The sequence below is a fragment of the Phoenix dactylifera genome, chromosome 9 (assembly GCF_009389715.1).
Source record: "Phoenix dactylifera cultivar Barhee BC4 chromosome 9, palm_55x_up_171113_PBpolish2nd_filt_p, whole genome shotgun sequence".
Taxonomy (NCBI): Eukaryota; Viridiplantae; Streptophyta; class Magnoliopsida; order Arecales; family Arecaceae; genus Phoenix; species Phoenix dactylifera.
In genome coordinates this window covers 6,255,121-6,270,668 of record NC_052400.1, presented here as the reverse complement: position 1 = coordinate 6,270,668, position 15,548 = coordinate 6,255,121, and the positions used below count along the sequence as shown (strand labels likewise).

At 39.3% G+C, this 15,548-nt stretch overlaps 1 protein-coding gene across 1 annotated transcript; it reads right to left on the bottom strand.

Annotated features, from left to right (window-relative positions):
• Positions 1-5,685: 5,685 nt before the first annotated feature.
• LOC103717467 (auxin-responsive protein SAUR71-like) lies at positions 5,686-6,956 on the bottom strand. The gene has a single exon (XM_008805872.4). The coding sequence runs from the start codon at positions 6,403-6,405 to the stop codon at positions 6,013-6,015; it is 393 nt and encodes a 130-aa protein (XP_008804094.1). The 5' UTR covers positions 6,406-6,956; the 3' UTR covers positions 5,686-6,012.
• Between the last annotated feature and the right edge of the window lie 8,592 nt (positions 6,957-15,548).

Here is a 15,548-nt window from a genome sequence, read left to right as displayed (position 1 = left end):
CCTGGTCAATAATATGTTCAAGTACTAGGTTGGTTGCAACATGGAGTTCTATGTTGATGATATGCTGGTAAAATGCAGATATGCCAAACATTATGTTGCTGATCTGGACGAGACCTTTCAGATTTTAAAAATCATCGTATGAAGCTCAACTTGAGCCAGTGCATATTCGGAGTCCCCTCCATTTTTTTTTTCAGTTTTATGGTGACTTAATGAGGAATCAAAGCAAACCTTAAGAAGATTCACGCCATATTGGAGATAGTTCTCCTAAAGAACAAGAAGGTGGTACAGTGCCTCACCGAACGAATGGTAGCATTAAGCATATTCATCGTGAGGTCAGCTGAGAAGAACCTACCTTTCTTCAAAATTTAGAGGCAACCATAAGGGTTCTATTGGACGAGAGAATGTCAAGCTGCATCCGAGAAGTTGCGGAGTTATCTCAGCACGCCATTGCTCCTCTCCAAACTGATCCCTGGCGAGGTACTCTATCTCTACCTAGCTATTTCCTCGGGAACCATAAGTTCAGTGCTCATTTGCGAAGAGGTCGGAGTTCAGAAGCATGTATATTTCATGAGCCGAGTCCTTCAAGATGTGGAGACTCGATATCCTCGATTGGAGAAGGTGGTGCATGTGTTCGTCATCTCGGCAAAAAAGCTCTGCTCATAACGAAAGGCACGTCAAACTCTGGCCATAGGTCAGCATGACGACGCACATAGCTTTCTGAGAGAACGACTAGATCCTGCCCTGCGAGAAATACTGAGAAAGAACCACCGCATTACGGAGATGGAAACCTCAACAACCATCCCAAAAAATAAAGGGCAATTGCCAAGTAGGAATCACCATGTTACCAAGGTGGGGACCTCGACAACCATCTTGAGAAATGAAAGGCAATTACTGAGCAGGAGCAGCCCTGTACCTGACCGAGCAACCCTTCAGATGAAAAGCATATTGGTTTAAAGCGAACCATCAAGTAAACAAAAAGACGAGCATACATTCATTTCATTTATTAGAAAAAAAAAGAGAAGTACAAAATATTGGCTCACAGCCGAGCCAACAGAAAAAGAAAAAGAAAACAAAAAGAGAGACCAACAATGGCAAATACAATCATTCGTCTATCCTCTCCTCTTCTTCCAGTTCCTCTTCCTTTTCTTCTTTCTCAGTCACACTCTCTGACCCCCGAACAAAGGCCTCTTCGTCCGAGCACTCGCTTGAGAAGGTGACCAAGCTGAGGTCTAGCTGAGGAGCCACCTCAAGTAAACAAAAAGATGAGCAGACATTCATTTCATTTATTAGAAAAAAGAAGAGAAGTACAAAATATTGGCTCACAGCCGAGCCAACAGAAAAAGAAAAAGATAACAAAAAGAGAGACCAACAATGGCAAATACAATCATTCATCTATCCTCTCCTTTTCTTCCAGTTCCTCTTCCTTTTCTTTTTTCTCAGTCACAATCTCTGACCCCCGAACAAAGGCCTCTTCGTCCGAGCACTCACTCGAGAAGGTGACCAATTTGAGGTCTAGCTTAGGAGCCACCAACGATGATGTGGAAGGGCGAGCTGATCACGCTCTCCGGCGGTCTTCGCCGCAGCTCCTCCTCGTCACCATGGAGCATGAGCACCTGGACCATCTCCCACATCACTCGGGGATCGACCTAGCGTAGTACCGAGTCGGAAACCCTTTTCGACCAGTTCGGTACAAAGGTCCCCAACTCCATGCTCTAGAGAACTGGCTGGAGTGAAGATGTTGACGCTTGCACCCCCAACTGGCGGGTTGAAGGCTGGCTCAGATGCCTCGACCGGTAGTCTAGTGGTGCCGCCATCGATGAAAGAATGCATCCCCTCTGTCGGGGCCGAAGAAGGACCGATAACCTCTAGTGCAACCGGTGAAACTAGAGGGGCCGCCAAAGCAGATGATGGTGTACTAATGGGGAAGGTAGTAAGCACCTCTATCTCCGATGATCCTCCCTGGGTGGGCTCCTCCTCGATTCTAAAGACTGGCCCCACAGGTGTGCTCCTCCTCTAGCTCAAGGAAGAATTGCTCTCAGCAGATTTTCTCTTCCTCGAGGAGCGAAAGAGTTCTTCCACCTCAAACATTATGGCTGCAAGAATAGAAGAGAAATGAGTTAGTCCCAAATTCAGATTGGCAAAATAGAAGCCAAATAAGATGAGAAGATATGCTGACAAAAAGGGCGGGACTCAAGCCAGCATTGACCAAGGCCGATTTCCGAATTAGAACGACCAAAGGTGGAGCCCTCATCAGACGAAGCAGTTCAACAGTGTCCTGCTCTTCATCCGACAAAAAGAGAAAGTGGGTTAAGTCCTGCCTCCCGAGTGTCCTCCACAGAGTCAGAAAACCCCAAAAAATTATTGAGGATATGAAGAAATACTGACCATTCCATCTGTGGACGGACGAAAGGCCAGGAGGAAGGACATTATAACCCTTTCTACAAGAAGGACATCTCTTATTCTGAGAATGGATCTTCACTTGAAAGAAGGCTCAAAGCATTTCCGACATAGGGGTGATCTCTTGAAGCCGAACAAAATAAAGAAAGCCCATAATTATCCTCCAAGCATCGGGGATGAGCTGGGGGGACATATTGGTACTGGGCCAATAGGTCGACGATAATTGAGAGAATTGAGAGCCTTAGCCCTGCTTTTAGGGACTCTTCATACAGGGCTATCCGGTTCTCTCCAGCGAAGTCATCCGATCTAAAGGACCAGGGCGCTCAAGTACAAAGTCCTCAAAAATAAAAAATGCTATCTGGATCTGATCAAGGTTGAATTTTTTCCGAAGGCTTATCTCAGTATTCAGACCCAAAGATACCTAAGAAAGAACTTCCCCCGAGGCCACAAAGATCTGGTCAGGAGAACTCTGACCCATTACCTCATCACTGGGAGACCGACCTCCAGCAGATGGGTCCATGAGTATCTTCTAAACAAAAAAGAATAAGATGAGGAGAAGAAGACAACAAGGGAGAAAAAAGCTGAACCACCCACCAAAAAACCAAGACAAGATTCTGGTTGGGACAAGGAAGGAGAAACTTGCAATGGAAGAATACAAGTCATGCCCTGTAATTTTGTAACTCCTCCTCTCTCTCTAAGTTCTAGAGAGAAAAAGAACGAGGTGAATGGGCTATGGCTACAACCTTTTCTATTTATCGAGGGTTTGAGCGACCCCTTATGAGGTGACGCTTCACCTAGCCTTGGACGCGTGTCTCTTAGGTGTTCGCCCCAAGATGCCCATTCGGATCGCCACTAAGATCTAGACACCTATTAAACTCAAGGATGCCTTACCCATGATTGCGACGCTTCGGGAAGGAAGCAAGGCCATGTCCTTCATAAATGTGGGATTTGAAAAATCTCCATTTTCCCAATGAAAAGGCACCATGCATCCTCTTCAACGATGTTCATTAAAGCAGCCATTCTACAAAAAAACTATTTTCGCAGCCTATGCAGGATAGGTTGGCTTGGTTGCGAAAGTGGGGGGCAAATGACATGCTTCCAAACTGGCTATAGCTCTCAAGAAGGTCCAACCAATTAAAACAGCCATGACACTAACACGTGGTGGATATAGAGCGATTGTTGAGTGGGCTCAACGCCATACTGCCGAGCTCACTATAGGAGCTCCCCATAGTTGGCCGCATCCTAACCAGAAGACCCAATGATCATCAAGATCCCACTGATGTGACATGTAGGACGTCATTAGTGTGCGAAGTATTCACACTTGATGTTCTGGCCGTACTCAGGCTAGTCACTTTTGGTCGACCCACGTGCCCTAATTCTCTGATGGTAGGTAGGCTCCTCCAGCAGATATACACAAAAAAAGGTGAGGCGGAGGAGGTAAGCAAGCAAGAAGAATACCCTAACATATTGAGAGACAACCTCCTCCTATCTCCTGATAACCATACTGATTTAGGCATTGGAGGGTCCTCAGCCGAATACGTTTTAGCCAGAGAATTTCTTTGCTTTAGGCTGTTTCAGGTTGGAGTGCCACCATCTGACGAGGAGCTTGGCTACAGTGACCGAGCACCACTCGTCTCCTCCAATTTTGACTCGAGTAGCTGACAACCGACTACCAAGCTCTTCGCTTCTCGCTGCGGTGCCTAGGGCCAGCCAGTTCTCAGTGGTAATATCTTATATTGCTTCTATCATATTTGTTTAGTTTTATTTTGAATTGTTGTTTAGTTGCTACAAGATTCTTTTATTTTTGCTGTACCTTTTGTTGTATTCATCAAATTCTAAGAGCTTCTTTCTTTTATTTTTGCTGAAATGAAACAGAATGGATCAGCCACCGTTTTGCTCAAAAAATTACTTTTGCTGATTAGAACTTAAAATAAGAACTTTATTATGATGACATATATATTTGTGCTTGTTAGGGAATTATTTATATAGAGGCATAATATTGCTGCATCGTATAATCCAGTTTATCAGCATCGCAAGATTGGTTGGTAATTTAATGGAGTGACATAGGAACTTAGTTGTGATATATATATATATATATATATATATATATATATATATATATATAGAGAGAGAGAGAGAGAGAGAGAGAGAGAGAGAGAGAGAGAGAGAGAGAGAGAAATATCGCATCAAAAAGTTACCGCATGGGCTGCCAAATTGTTGTACACACCCGAGAGGAAGCTATTGAAAAATAAATCTATCAATTGGAGAAGTCTTATGGGAGAGATATTGAGGCTTGTTCGAATATTCCTGTAGGAATCAAGCCTGTTGACCCGCTTAGCTTGCAATTTTTTAAGGATCCATCCATATCCCCACCTAAATCATAGCCATTGGACTTGTTCGTCTGCAGGAAGAAAAAAGTCCACGGTGGTTTTTTCGTTTCCTTGATAGGGTTCAGGCTGGGAAGTATTAGGTTGATGTGAGCTACGCCCAAATGGGCTATCTAATCCATGAGTCTAGCAGAAAATCCAACCTAATCTTGCTGAATTATCCAAACAGGCTCTGAAGTAGAAATTGAACTAGGGCCGTCATGAGTTGCACAAGTAAAACTACTTCAAGATTATTGTGCATAGATGAATTGTATCTTTCAAAAATACACGAACAGATTGCCATCAGATGGCAAACAGAAGGGAGGAGTACAACTGTTCAGGGAAACTTCATACCTAGGGCATTATTTGTTCCATGATACCTTGGCATTGAGGAATTGGGTTAGGCCTAGAACATACAAAGTTTGAGCCCTAAATATGTATGGTAGAGCTTTTCTCTTGAATGTAAAGGAAGTATTATTAGATAAGATGAAGCAGTAGAGCTAACATACCCAAAGATATCCACGGAGGCAAGCAGTTTTCGAAGGACCAATGACTAGAGAAGTTCACAGAGCAGACATAAAGATGAGCATGGATCTCAAAGGAAAAAGAACAGATTTTCTTTTGGAAAATAGAGAGAAGAAAAAAGAAAACATGGAAATGAGCATGTACCAACAACCCACCAAGGAAAAAGGACGCGCATCATAAGAATCATTGTACAGCGTCATATTAAGTTGATTAGCCTTAATTAAGAACAGAGGAACCCTCATCAGCTTTAATTAGTCCCTAGGTTTCAGCATACATCTCTTCCATTCTACATGATCGGGAAAAGTCTCTGGATCACTCCAAAGTAGAAGGAAAATATATGCAGGAAGTATACTACATGTGCTGAAGGAATGAAATTAAACAGCATCTTCAGTACATCTCATCTCATAAAAGGCTAAGATTAGCATCAAAACAAGCTGTTTAACAACACTACCAAACTACTGCTGAAAACTAATTACTAATACAATAAAACATATTGATAGGCAGCTCATGAGAACTTCATTACACGAAGAAGCCATACCCATATGTATATATTTGTAAGCCTTAACATAGAATGAAGGACCAATCAACTTAGCTATGTTGATTGGTACCCTCAAAAACATTGAAAAAAGAGAGAGAGAAAGCAAACATCTTCTGCATAGCTTGTACATAGTAACACAGCCACATGAAGCTATAACATCAACATAACAAGCTGCTTCGATCGTTCTTAGTATCGACCGATCACCATCGGCCTTGATGGGCTTAGCAGGCGGTACCCGGAGTGGCTTCTAGTGAAGCTGCACTTTGGTGTGCCTGCCACCAGTTCTTGCTCCATCTCCCACAAGACCCTATTGAAGAGCTCGACGTTGCATGGGAGCTCGAGGGGACCCTCCGTCGCATACCCGTACTCCATCTCGGCCTCGTCGAGGAGCATCTGGAAGAGAGGATGGTTGATGCACTCCATTCGGACCACGAACCTCTCCTTACCGGGACCAACGTACACTGCGAAGCACCCTTCAGGAGCCATGTGCCGCTTCCCCTCCTTGCGGTGGCCTCCGATGGACCGGCACCGTTCCAAAGTCTTCAGTATGAGGCCCTTCTTTCCCTTCTCCTTCCCCATTTCCACCTTTCCTAAGATTGCTTCACAAAAAGCTAAGTGTGTAACACTTGCTTCAAGAACAAGTGTGTGATGAAGACGGTATAAAGTTTTTGTTTTTGTTTTTCACAATATACACTTCCCTTCATCAAAGGGATGACTATGATTTCTATGATATCCGGCTAAAAGCCAAAGAAAAACAAAGATGTTAAAACTTCTTCCGTGAAGAACATCAAAGAGCAAGAATTGATAAAGAGGAAGCTTGTGTCTTCAACCTCGATCATACACTTGATGAGAACAAACCTTCGCTCTTGGGAACTTTAGATTACTCATGGCTTTTAAGGGATGTTGAGGATCTAATCATTCGCGATGGTGGAGAAGAAAACAACACAAATATGAGAAGAGGAATAGCAGAAGAGCTAAGAAGAAGAGATTACTAGATAAATCCTAACAAATGGAGGCAGTGGTTAAGGAAGTCACAGAAGCCAATATAAAGAGGAGGAGAAGAGGACTGCACAAGATGTTGGCTATGCTATCTATCACAATTGCGTCCATGGGAGGATGATGTGAGGGCACTGGGTAAGAGGTCTTATGGCCCATGCCTACTTTAAAAATACAAATCTTTTTAAATAGCTCATTGTCAACGCCTAAGGGCCAATGGCTCTTGGCGGTTATTTTTTCACGTAACCTTTTCTTTATTTTTATACATGTTTTGGAGCTATCCTACAGTTCGCGAGCAAGGGATCCTAGATTTTGTATCCCACCGGTTGGAGAGTTGGAAATCTAGCTTTTGATTCGCTCTCGTGAAAATTTGAAGTGAAACTTATAGGTCATTCGAATCCATCCTAATCGGCTAAGTTGCCTGCCGTCTTTCTTCTAGTCGTTGGACATGGCAAATGGATTATGAGGACGACAGTGTTATGTACGGTACAACTGATGGAGGTGGCAACTAAAAATTAAAATGATTGGTCAAGAGATGTTCAATGTCAACGGTGCAGTGGATTAAGCATCTCTGTTAATATAAGCATATACTAAACTGCCGCCTATCAAAATGCAGCATTTGGTGATCCAAATGAAAATTTTAAGGTGATCTTAAATTACTGATGATTTTTATTTTGAGATAATATGACCATAGTATTTTACAGAACTCTTAGATCACTGGGCGTATTATACGAAAACACCTCATTTCTAATTTTAGTTTTTTTTTTTTTTGATATCACACAAAGCAAAGTCAATTCAAGCTCAACGCTCGTCCATCTAATGTTGATGTTGAAAATTTGCCAAATCCACGTCGATGTCTTCCCAAGTGGCAGCCTCTTGAAGTTGACTACCAAAAATGCTTTCATGGGCACATTGGATGGAACTGTTGGTGGGCCACCCACTAACTCCTCCTGTATACAATGCGACGAATGTGGGATTTTTATAGAGTTGGAGTAGGTGGCCACCAACCCATGTTGCTATTGTCATGCCCACCGCTCTGCGGAGAGAGGTGAAGGCTTAAAGCAGGCGTGAGGGGTGATGGGATGGAAACTCCCTTGCACTTTGAAATGAAGGATGATAGAAGTGGATTTACTAAGATACGAGCTTTGGGAAATTAAGGTAGAAAGAGACAGCGCACCATAGCATTAGATTTCCATTCTGTTTATCTTTGTCATCATCTTGGATGGCCTAGGTTAAGCCCGGATAGCAACATCATTACATCGAGGATAGCATGATTGGGTTGCTACTAAATTGCACCAAGGTGCCTATCGTCGAGTTCAATTATTGACACGTGGCTTTTCAGGGATGGACACATTGATGAGTGGAAATATTTTAGGACCCATGGTCCTCTGTGGTCTGACTTTTGCACCGCATAGTCTTGTACTATCGTGGATAGCCATCTATATCATTCATCTTGGAGATAGGAGGCTCTCCTTCATTATCGTGCCGTATATGTATCGCGCTAACGGTGTTTGATTGTATTTCAAGAATGAAAGAGAGCCATCCACGGTAGTGCTCATAGTTTAGGTTCTGCTTATTGCATCATCTTAGAGTAGCATTGAAGGTTTTTAAATGTTAAGATTAAACATCTTAGTTAATGATCGATATTAAAAGAACACATAGGAAGTGCATGTTTATTTTAATTGCCTCCTCAGTGTTGTTTTTAACCAATTAATCTGCCAGGATTTTAGGAGTTCTTCCTTCTTGTGCAAATGTTCCTTTGTTGAATGGGTTTTAAGAAATAAAGCAACTGACGAAAAAAAAATTTAAAGGGATAATGTGTTTAGGATTCATCATGTTTTCACCCTCTTCTGTATCACTTTATTTGGATGCTCAACCTTAAATCTTCTATTTTTGTTCTTATGTAGTTTTCAATTGTTAAGATATATGATTGGCATATGAGTAGTAGTTATATTGGTAGATCAGGCATGTGTTCGTATAAAATAAACCAGTTGGTTATGGGTTTATCCTTCCTAATTGGTTATGAATAAATCGAGTGTGGAATGAGGGTTTTTGATCCAATTAAACTTTGATTAATTTCCCTTTTGCTTTCTTAGACAAAATATTAATTTGTAAAAGAGTATATTTGGCTATTCTAATACAGCATGTTTTGATCTGGTAATGTCATTACCCGTTCAGAATTCCTAGCTCTCTCTTTTCTTTCTTTTGGTGCTGAAGCCCAGGACTCAAAACTATTTTGGAGACATGAAAACTATATATATTCCATGCGAAGCTTCCAAACCCAATAAAAGAAAACTTTCATAATTTATCATTTTTTCAAAGGACTAGTTAAGACACCATTCATAATAGGTGGAATATACTTGTCCATGATTTCCTCAAGTCAATCAAGTGTGCTTTACATGCCAAGCAACATTTAATTAGGGGGGGGGGGGGGGATCATAACTTTCAATCAAATGCGCCTCGCTCTTTGGTCGATCGGTTATGTCTCATTTGCTCAGTATACAGAATCACTGATGATCAAATACTTTATCTCCACAATGGATTATGCATTTTACATTTCTCAATTTCTAGTAAGTTTATTGTGGAGTGATATAACATTATAATTGTATTAACTTCTAGATCATGTTGTAATCGAATTGGCAAAGACAGCTGATTTAATCAATGATTAAATTAATCATTTTGACTGATTATAATAAAAATGGAATTAAAATAAACAAGACATGATTTCATTAAAAGAAAAACTTGATAATGTAGTTAATAATAAAGGATGTTACAAACTTGCAACACATGTTGGCTAATATTTAAAAGTACAATAGCAAACAAAAAGCAATCTTATGCATTTTGTAGAGTGCCATACAGTTCTCATATATCACGAAGATCTAAAGAGAAATCTGATCAATACAAAATTGTTGATCTAGCAAGATACTCAATAAAATATTTAAATTACATAAAAAAATTAATAATTGTAATAAAATAGTAGTAAAGAAATATTTAGCCTGTAAAGTATGAGAGGCACGCTAAGAGATGCACTGTCCTAAAGCCGTTGTTGTCTCCCTACTTGCAGGTATTGGCGGTCAGCGATGGCTCCAAGATACAATCCAAATAGCTCACAGCGGATCTAATTTACAGTGCATGTTTATAGTAGGCAGATTATCTAATCTATATCGCTTGCCCAAAATATAAAATAATATATGTAATTGTATAAGAGAGAATGGTGGTAGGGAGAGACTATGAGAGCAAGAAGAAGACTTTGTGTCATGTTTTTAGGTGCAAGGAATGGCTCATATATATTGGCCTTTTGTAATCCAACCATAACGGTTAAATACTTATGGCCTCATTAAGGTTATAATGAGAGATAATGAAAAGTTTTGAAACTTCCAAATGAAATTTGAAACACCTTTAGGTTACAACAATTTTTTTAAAATTTTGGGGGTTACAAATCTTTTTTATTAACACCTCTTTAAAAATTTAAAACACTTTCAAATTCCAACAAAAACAACAATACTGAATTGGTCAAACAAAAAATTAAAGAGAAAGAAAGGTACATGCTCCAAAAATGAATAGATAGAGTTCAACATATGTTTGATAAAACTACAAGATGCAGTTCGGAAAAAACATATTTATTATAAGAAATTTGTCAAGGAACTCTAAAAAAGATAAAATAAAAAAGGTGTTTTGCGACAATTTAGATATGTGCGATTCTAAGCTAAACATGAACTAGGTGTGGAGGTTGGATTTTGAGTATAAACAAGAAGAGTCACTATTGATCATTCTAGATTTGAGAATTACTTGAGCAACACCTCCTAACTGGGGGTGCAAACTTGGTGTGTTCTACACAATTTCACTTTTTTCTTAAAAGGTTCGTAATATTTTATGCTTTTTAGCATTAATACCTTCATGAATTTATCAAAAATAATGACCACATAAGTTTATAATTAGCTCTCTCCTCCTAATGGTAAATTGTGAATCATGGCAACAGAAGATCACCATGCATGCAACACACACAATACGTATTTGGTAGTATATATGGGTAGTTTGCTTACATAATTTTCCAAATTTTGGGTTGTGTGCTAAATCTATGATCATGCAATCCATGTCTAGTTTATTGCCAAGCGAAAGGCATTAGGTGAAGTGCAAAAGACTTGGAAGCTGATCTAATACAACTTGCATCATATTCTAAACTCTATTCAAGAAAAAAATGTCCAAAAAGAATTGGATGGTGATCTAAACTTTATTCAATTCATTTTGCCTAATCATACTAATACAACTTGCATCATATTCTAACCTGGCGGCATGAACCCAAACGCTTTGCAAGAAAGGTATTCGGTGGGATATATTTTTTTTTCTTGCGGGCGGCTAATGTATATTGGAGGTCGAGCTCATAATTAATTTAATTCTCTCTGACTTTATTTCTATAACATATTTTTCTTGGACTGGGACACAAATTAGTTGGACAACCATGAGATATCTCATGCGTACGTTGGTCATCCATGGGAAATACAGACTATTTCTTGTTTTATACAATGAAAGGTTCCTCCTGGCTTGTCTTAATTTGGGCTGAGCTGTAAAAATGTTAGGGTTTTGACCATTTCGTATCCAAACAAGCTCGACTGTGCCTATTATTGTGCCATGCTCAAGTTGACCGTAGACGGCAAGGGTGGCAATTGAGTTAGATCGAATTAGACATGGGTAAGATACGATACAAGAGAGATAAAAAATCTATCAATCTGAACTAACTTATTTATTAAAATAGATAAAAAATTTAGATCCCCACTTCACCGTTTTATTAAAAAGATAACCTAAAGTTGTTTTATAATGGTTTGAATCAGGTTGAATAGATTAAATGGTTAAGCATTGCCACCTCTAAAATTTTTTTTTTGACCCGACCTCCATAAAAAATAATCTTTTAGATTGCTTTTTGCAGAAGAAAAATATCTAAAAATTTGACTAGGTCCAATTCCTTTATTTAACTTAACCAAGTGGCCGGCACAAGGAAGTAGAAACAACTAAAATTTTCAATAAAACTAATAACTAAATTTTCAACTAAGTGATTTTTTCTTAAGGATTAGCAGGAGCAGAACCATCCAGTAGAAATCTAGAATTAAGTTAATATATAAAAACACTAACACCAACTGGGGTATTCAGATTCATGCACTTACTCTGTCATTAGCAGATGCTAGAAGAGTACCATATCACCCCTTTTTTGTTAGCTAGATAATCATCTAGCAATGTCATTGACTTATAAATAAATAATATCTTTCCACTGCATGGCAATAATAATACTTCTCTCTATCAAAGAAAACCTCATAGAATTTGACTTCCCACAATTTATTTAATAATGCACCCCACTTTATTAAGTGATGCACAATGATGAAGAAAGAACAACAGCTTGCCAAGAATATTTGTAATTGTCTTGCTTAGAGACGATAATTTATGATCCAACCCATCAACCCGATATGCGAATGACACACTTTAAGTAGGTTTGAGTTTGACATAAACGGGTTTAGATCGTGAATGGGTCAATCCGTCTAAATCTGTTTATTAATTGAGTTGGATTCAGATTTAAATGTTTGGCATATTAAACCCATTTTGACCTGTTTAATAATTGGATCGGGTTATGACCTGACCCGTTTAACTTGTTTAAAGCCTATTTAATCCGTTGGAAACCTGCTTAACCTGTTTCTGATTTGTTTAACCCGACCCACTTAATCTGTTTAACCTTTTTAAATCCATTAAACCTGTTTAAAACCTGTCTAACCTGTTTAACCTCTTTAATAAATCGGTTATATGGGTCGAGTCAGGTTACATGTTTAAAAAATAGGTCAAATTCAAATATGAAATTTTGACTTATTCAATAACCAGGTTGGGTTTGGATTGATAATTTTTTGACCTAACCGACATCTATCCCGACCCGATTGCCACCCCTAGTCTTGCTGCATCCGTGTCCCAATTGAGGAATGGATGGAATCTATAAAGTAAATAGTTTTTTTTTTTTCTTTTCTTTTGGGATTCAACCAAATAGTTTTGGAACAAAGGAAGCATAAACTAGCACTCAAGTTTGGCTGCAATTAAGAAATACTAACCATATATCCTTTCCATACTAAATGGGGCCAGGAGATAGGGTTTGGATTCCACCAATTCTAATAAGCTCTCTCTAATTATCAAAATCTTAAAAACTATAGAAGTGTGGGAATAAGCAATATGCCCCTGTTCTACAGTACACTTATAAATTTTCAAATTTTCAGCTTTTCTCAAAGTGCCCTCGACAAACCTCTCCTATTAATCTTTTCAATAAGATATAATCAAAAAAATTCGTGGCCACCTGAACAATAAAAATTTTACTCACATTACAAGTTTGGATCAGGAAAGGAAACGTAAAGCCAACAAAATCCTCAAACCAAATCCCATTTCAAGACGAACGTTCTTGCTAGTCAAGAATTGGTGGCAAAACAAGGCCCAGCTAGCATGGGAAGTGTTTATTAAATGGGTCAAAAGCCTAATCCTGACCATTTTATTAAACTGGTAATCTAGTTCAATTTACAAATAGATAAGAAGGCTTAGGCAGGAGGGACTCCTTCATCCATCATTGACATGATAAGTCTGGTGTCATCCTCCATCATCCATCAATGGTTGGAGGGACTCCAACCATTGCCATGCCATTCCCTGGTGTCATCCTTACCATCATCTATCACTGACGTGGTGCAAAGATGTTTGGTTTGCTAATATTAGAATTCACAATCCTTAAAACTTTAATTAATACTGATGATGGCTACATCGGCTCATAGGCATCAAGATATTTGTAAGGTTGCCCATTCCACATAGCTGCTCAGTTGCCTTAAAACTCTGAAATTGTTGAGATTATTGAAATATATGCTATGCTTTTTCTTATGCTATCATCATATATGTCAAAGTAATTTACTCTGGTTGTTCTGATTATGCTTGCTACATTATTGGTTGAATAATAATTCATCTATGGCGCAATTTATATTTTGATACTACATAATTAGGCACCCAAAGGACTAATAATGGCTTCGGAACATCATCCACAAGCTGCAAATATTGTTTGTTCAAAATGCTAATAAAATAATGCCTTCAAAACTTCTCGCTTCTACCTAGGTTGTGGAAAATTGCATCATGATTGAGCCATGCCCACATTTTGAGACATCGAAAAAACCTAATCAACCTTATCGTGCATGACCATACCATGTTGATGATCCTTCACCTATTCTTTCAAGGGTCCGAGTTTCTTCTTCTTTTTTTTTTTTTTTTTTTTTTAGAGTGCAAATGCACGTAGTTGCTAATGATTTCAGACTTAGAATAGTTAACAGGACTACAATTTAATAAAAATAAATCAATTATTTTCTAAGGATATGATTATGAGCTATTTTCTTTATGCGAATGTAGATGGTCGCTAACTATTATAACAAAGGATAATTCAGCTAAAGTTTAGAAAATGGAACTGATTCGGGTCCAAGTGAAATCCGAACAAGGGAGCAAGAGAGACTGGCCGATATATTACCACTTTTGCTGATTTATAGCAGAGTAAATACTTACAAACCCAAATAAGGTAAAAGGTTACCAATTCTTGGCGGATAATGGGGCCAGTATGATTACCATAGGAATCTACGTAAGAAGTATAGCTAGCGGATTTACCTAGGTAAAAACCAAAATTATCGGCAAGGATGAAAACTTCAGACATGGCCCAGAATCCTTCATCTACCGGTAGAGGCAATGTAAGGAAGGTATTCATAGCAGGAGACCAGAAGCACATCGCGGTTTATGAAAGTGAATGATTTTCCACCGTGGGAATTCTAGAAAATTTGATGATATTACAGAACCCGATCCTATCCCAAACTGGTTCTTTAACGGTGGAAATATAATTAACCCAACGGTCCTAAGAAGAAAAAGTGGTGGACCAAGGTCAACGTGTGTTGGTACCGTCCCATATCGTGATCCTAAAATTAGGCCGCTAGTACAAGAAAATCTTTTCATAGTGAAAAAGGAAGATTGAAGCAAAACGAGGGCGGCTCGGCCACGGTCGCCCAGTCATTTTAGAGGGCGACTCGGTCATGATTATCAAATGAATTTAGGAGGGGTATGGGTGACGACCACCCTTGCTTCGTGACATCTGGGCCATGACAAAGGATGGAGTGGCATGAAACATGTCTTCTGTTAAGCTAATGGGGCTGTAGAATGGGTGGCCGCCTATGTGGCCAGCCATACGGATAGTACCATATGGGCTGGAGATAGAGAACTATCTTGGGCATTCTAAGATATTTTGTTTTTTGACTTTATTGGATGTATTCGTACTCATCAGATATAAATCGCCCGTCCTAGCAAAAAAAAAAAAAAAAAAAAAAAAATCTGAGGGCAGAACATTGACTCGAAGATGGGCCTACAATAATGAGGTTGGAAGGATCTGAGATAAATACCTCAGGGTTGACAGAGGAAAGACTTCCTGAGGATTGTAGATTTTTCTTTCACTCTTCGCACCTTTCGGCTGAGGATGAGGAAGGAGATGAGCTCCGCTTTATGGTTAAAGTGAAAGATGAATGCTAGAGGAAGAGAGCTTTTACTCAAAGACCAAATTGAAAAGAACTAATCTGAGATATATTTTATAACAGGGCCGAGAAGACGGAAGAGTACGAAGAAGATATGGGATCGCCAATTTCTTCGGCAGTGCGTATCGTGCAGGTTACCTTTATATGATCAAAGAAGATATCCAA